Source organism: Capsicum annuum, chromosome 3, assembly GCF_002878395.1.
Source record: "Capsicum annuum cultivar UCD-10X-F1 chromosome 3, UCD10Xv1.1, whole genome shotgun sequence".
NCBI lineage: Eukaryota > Viridiplantae > Streptophyta > Magnoliopsida > Solanales > Solanaceae > Capsicum > Capsicum annuum.
In genome coordinates this window covers 47,863,345-47,867,759 of record NC_061113.1, presented here as the reverse complement: position 1 = coordinate 47,867,759, position 4,415 = coordinate 47,863,345, and the positions used below count along the sequence as shown (strand labels likewise).

The following is a 4,415-nucleotide window of genomic DNA, read 5'->3' as shown; positions in this document are numbered from 1 at the left end:
AACTCCCTTCATAAACTAGTTCGTGATGTGATACGATTATGTACTATGAGATTGGGGCATTGTGTATGCTTCCTTGAGCATTGAGTATGCTTCCTGATTTGATATGGGACATTGTGTATGCCTCCCTGGGTATTGTGTATACTCTTGATATATTTGACGCATTGTGTATGTTGCGCGGAACTCCTGGTGTTGGTTAATTACTTTAATTATAAATTATGAAAAGTACTTGGTATAAACTATATTAAGACATATAGTTCCTGACAAATGATTGTTGGATCTTGTTGGTCATTCTATTAAGATATAATTCCTGTGTGGATTATTTGTATGTTCTTGGTGTTGTTGTATTTTCTTATACTTGTTTTAGGAGTATTAAAAGTAGCAAGGCAATGATCTTACTGAGTTATGTTTATATATAGCTCACTCCTTGCTTACACGTCTGCAGATACTACCACGTAAGGAGAAACTAGTGAGTGACGGTTCCTTCGTAAGGATTCTATTGCTAAGGTGAGCCTTCACATTGTTCGTGGAGGTTTTCATTTTGGCTTTAGCTATCTAGTTTATGTTTCTTTTCACTGGGTTTGCATGCCCGAATATTGAATCCATGTAACTCTATTTTAGATGCTCCATGGTCTTAGTGTGGGATTTTGGTTAAAGAATTAGTTATCGAGTGATTATTGAATTTATAGTTCGATTATGAATTTTTGTTGAATGATTATTCGTTATTTATTGATGCTATGGAGTTGCACATACCTTATCTTAGTGCTTATTAATTGGTGAAGTGTAAGGAAGAATGATCTTCCCGATGGGTAGTGATAGAGGATGCCAATCATGCCTAGGTGCTATTTTGAGACGTGACAACAAAGATAAGAAAAATAACCTTTTTAAGTATGGTAAACTAAACTAATTATACGAAAAATCATTTATACTTTCAATGAATATAAGTAAAATGCATTTAGATATTATTTCAACCAATTTTAAACTGCAAATTAAGCTGAAAGGGCTTTCGGTCAGTTAACTTAATCCAAGAGAGTCAAGCTGGAAAGCACAAAAGATTAGCTACTTCTATTGGATTTACAGCTTGCATAATGAAATGAAATTATTTGATATGTAGTTGTTTATTTTTGTCTGGTTTCTTTATCATGCAATCATCTTCAGTCATAATCAAGGTTCATTCCTCGAAAAAGAAATAGCTTAAAAGAATAATATTTTAGCCAGTTGGCCATCAAAGAAAAGGGACTTGTAACTTGGGTGCCTAACCAAGAGTAGAGATTGTATATTTGTAATGTCTCACTTTAAATTCTGGTTCAGAAATAGCTCGACAGAGTTGGTTTTGCTTCACATCATTTTTATATGTAATTTGGCAATTTATGCTTTTTTAGTCTTTGGATCGGTTGACTAAACACTTGGAACTCACTTCTTATCCTATTCTCCTGAAGGTCAAGTTTTTTTCTTCCTTTACTATGCGCGGTGTTCAGGGAAGGATCCCACCACAAGGGTGTATAGTATGCAGTCTTACCTTACATTTCTGTCAGAGGTTGTTTCCAAGGCTTGAACACGTGACCTCCTAGTCACATAAAACAACTTTACCAGTTACTCCAAGGCTCCAATTTACTTCGTTGGTTCCAACTTTACCAACAACTTTACTTCATCGGTTCCAATTTATGTGATACATTTTAAATTTTTGAAGTCAAATGAATTTTTTTTCACATGAAGTTTTTGTTATGTCTTTTAAATATTTTAGATTGTTAGTTATTATAATTTATATATTTTTTGTTTAGTTTCCAAATTTGTAAAGCGTATTTCAAAATTAAAAATTTTTATGTTCGAATGCACAATTAATATTAAAAAGTTCAACTTCCAAAATTTTGAAGGGTGGCACATAATAGGGAAATAGGGGTAATTTCCAAAGGGAAACTACCACACATATTGGCAAAGCGTGGACACATATCATAACTCAGTGCCTAAAATTTGATCTTCAGTTCGTATTGTTCTTCTTCTAATTTAAAATAAATGAATTTTGACATTTTTTTATGATTCAAAATGAATGAATTTTTATAATTCCAATGATATATTAATTAATTTTTTCAAAATAAATCTTACCTTTATTGAGTCTTTTTAACTATCTCTAGCTTTATAAAAGTCTATCGCTTAATTAATATCATTAATTAACTTTTTTAACGGTTGTGTCACACCGAAAAATAAAATTGATTTATTTTAAATCGGCGGGATTAGTTTCTAAACAATTTACTCATAATTTAGTTACTTTGACGTAACAAATTAAAAATGACTGTGCAATTGTACTGCTATGGTGAATTAATTTGAGACTCACCTTTATACATAGAGCATTTTCCTAGTGTAATGTCAACATAATATTGAGATCAAATGGAAAATCTTGTTTCAAGCTGGGCTAAAAACGTTGACACCCTGACTGAAAATTATGTAATGCCACCTAGTAAAAGACCTAGTGAACATGTCTCAATTGCTAGCAGTATCCCAGTGATCGATCTAGCAAAAGCATCGTCAAGCACCATTAATCATGCTGGTTTAGTCCAAGAATTACTCAATGCTAGTCAAGAATTTGGTATATTTCAGGTTCGTAAAGTTTCTATAAAATCACTTTTTTTTCACTTTATACTAATGAATGGTGGCTAATGAACATTGTGGCTTCAATTGTGAACAGATTATAAACCACGGAGTATTTGAGAAGCTGATGGATGATCTGATGGATTTATTCAAGGAGTTATTCGACATGTCTGTCGAGGAGAAGGAGGAGTTATGTTCAGGGGGTTCAAGTAAGACCTGCAAACTGTATGTAAGTGGGAATACCAATAACACTAACGAGGAGGTTCATTCCTGAAAAGATCTTCTCATACAGCCTGTGTTTTCCATCAAAGAACAGACACAACATTGGCTTGAAAATCCAGCTAGATATAGGTAAAATACACACCATAACAATGACATGCCTTGTTTAGTTTGACTATACACAGAGTAGAAGGAAAACCAAAACATTTTTCACACATAAACTTACTACTACTATTTAACATTTTGAAAAGCAGTCTTATCATCTTGCAGTAATCTGCAGCATGTCATGTCAATTGAGCAAAAAACATGTCATTAAAAAATATAAAAAGTGAACATTAAGATTGAAGAGTTTACAGATAAAAAAATGAGGCAATTTTTTTTTCCATAACGACAGCTGTTTTTTAGTTCCAAAAAAATTGTGATGGTCTACATAAATCCTCAATAACTGTATAGGGAGCTAGTGGAAACATATTCAACTGAAACAAGGAAGTTGAGTATGAGGATGTTGGAGCTGATAGGTACAGGACTGGGAGTAGAATTGGGGAAAGAGTTGTGCAAAAGCCAAGCCCTGATGGTAAACCATTACCCGCCTTGTCCAGACCCAAATCAGCCATGGGTGTGCCTCCTCATTGCGACCCTAACATCGTTACTTTCATTCAACAGCAAGTTTATGGACTAGAGATTCTTAAAGATGGTCACTGGATTGGGGTTCATTCTCTTCCCTATGCATTTGTTGTCATCCTTGGTTACCAGCTGCAGGTATTTTTATTATTTGTGCCAATATGCAGAGTACTCGAAATTTTAAACCAGTGAGTATTGAGCATTGTTACGCTCACTGATTACCAAGGATGAGCACAAATTTTAAAAAGAATGAATTTAATACCAATTAAGTTGAACATAATACATATACACACATCTCCTGCCTTGTGGCTTAATCCAGCATTGTGCAAAAAAATATATGGACGAGAGTTTTAAGTTTATGTACTTGTGTAGAATATATATACACAATTAATCAGATCACTTGTAAAAGAATTACAAGTCAATCTTTATGCTAAACATTAGCTTATAATATAGTAAAAACAGCAGGTAACTTGTAATTTTCGGTTCCTATTGTTTGATGCTAACATATTTAAATGTTGATTATCAGCAACAATAATCTAGTAGCTCGCAAACACCGTGCAGTTACGAATTCAGAAACTGGTTAAACATCCATAGGTACGTTTGTTGCTCCTCCTGGAGATTACATAGTGGAGCCAATGAAGGCTCCTGTAAATGGTGACAGCCCTGCACGTTTTTGGGCATTCAAATTTAAGGAGTTTCTTGATGACTTTGTGCAAAAGGATTCACAGAAGACACTAGATGCATACAAGCTTCAACCTTAACTAATTGCTAATCAAATGGACATGTTTTAAGAACCTTTTAGGGACAAATTTCATTACAAATATCCCCTTACTGACACAAATTTCTCTAGACTTGTTTCCTTATGCAACATGATATATGCATAATTGAGGCATATAATTATGATGTCAAGCAATAACTATATGCTATTTCTTGAGTCATTGCTTAGTTAATCTTTCTTTTGTGGTCTCCTGCTCCCACCGAACTGCCTAGTT

The 4,415-nt window shown here is 33.8% G+C and overlaps 1 protein-coding gene across 1 annotated transcript; it reads left to right on the top strand.

Moving 5' to 3' along the window:
* Positions 1-2,382: 2,382 nt before the first annotated feature.
* Positions 2,383-4,184, top strand: LOC107865436 (flavonol synthase/flavanone 3-hydroxylase-like). Its single transcript, XM_047408281.1, has 6 exons — positions 2,383-2,592; positions 2,681-2,808; positions 3,256-3,376; positions 3,466-3,561; positions 3,889-3,895; positions 4,018-4,184. The coding sequence occupies exons 1-6, from the start codon at positions 2,383-2,385 to the stop codon at positions 4,182-4,184; spliced, it is 729 nt and encodes a 242-aa protein (XP_047264237.1).
* The last annotated feature ends 231 nt before the right edge of the window (positions 4,185-4,415 follow it).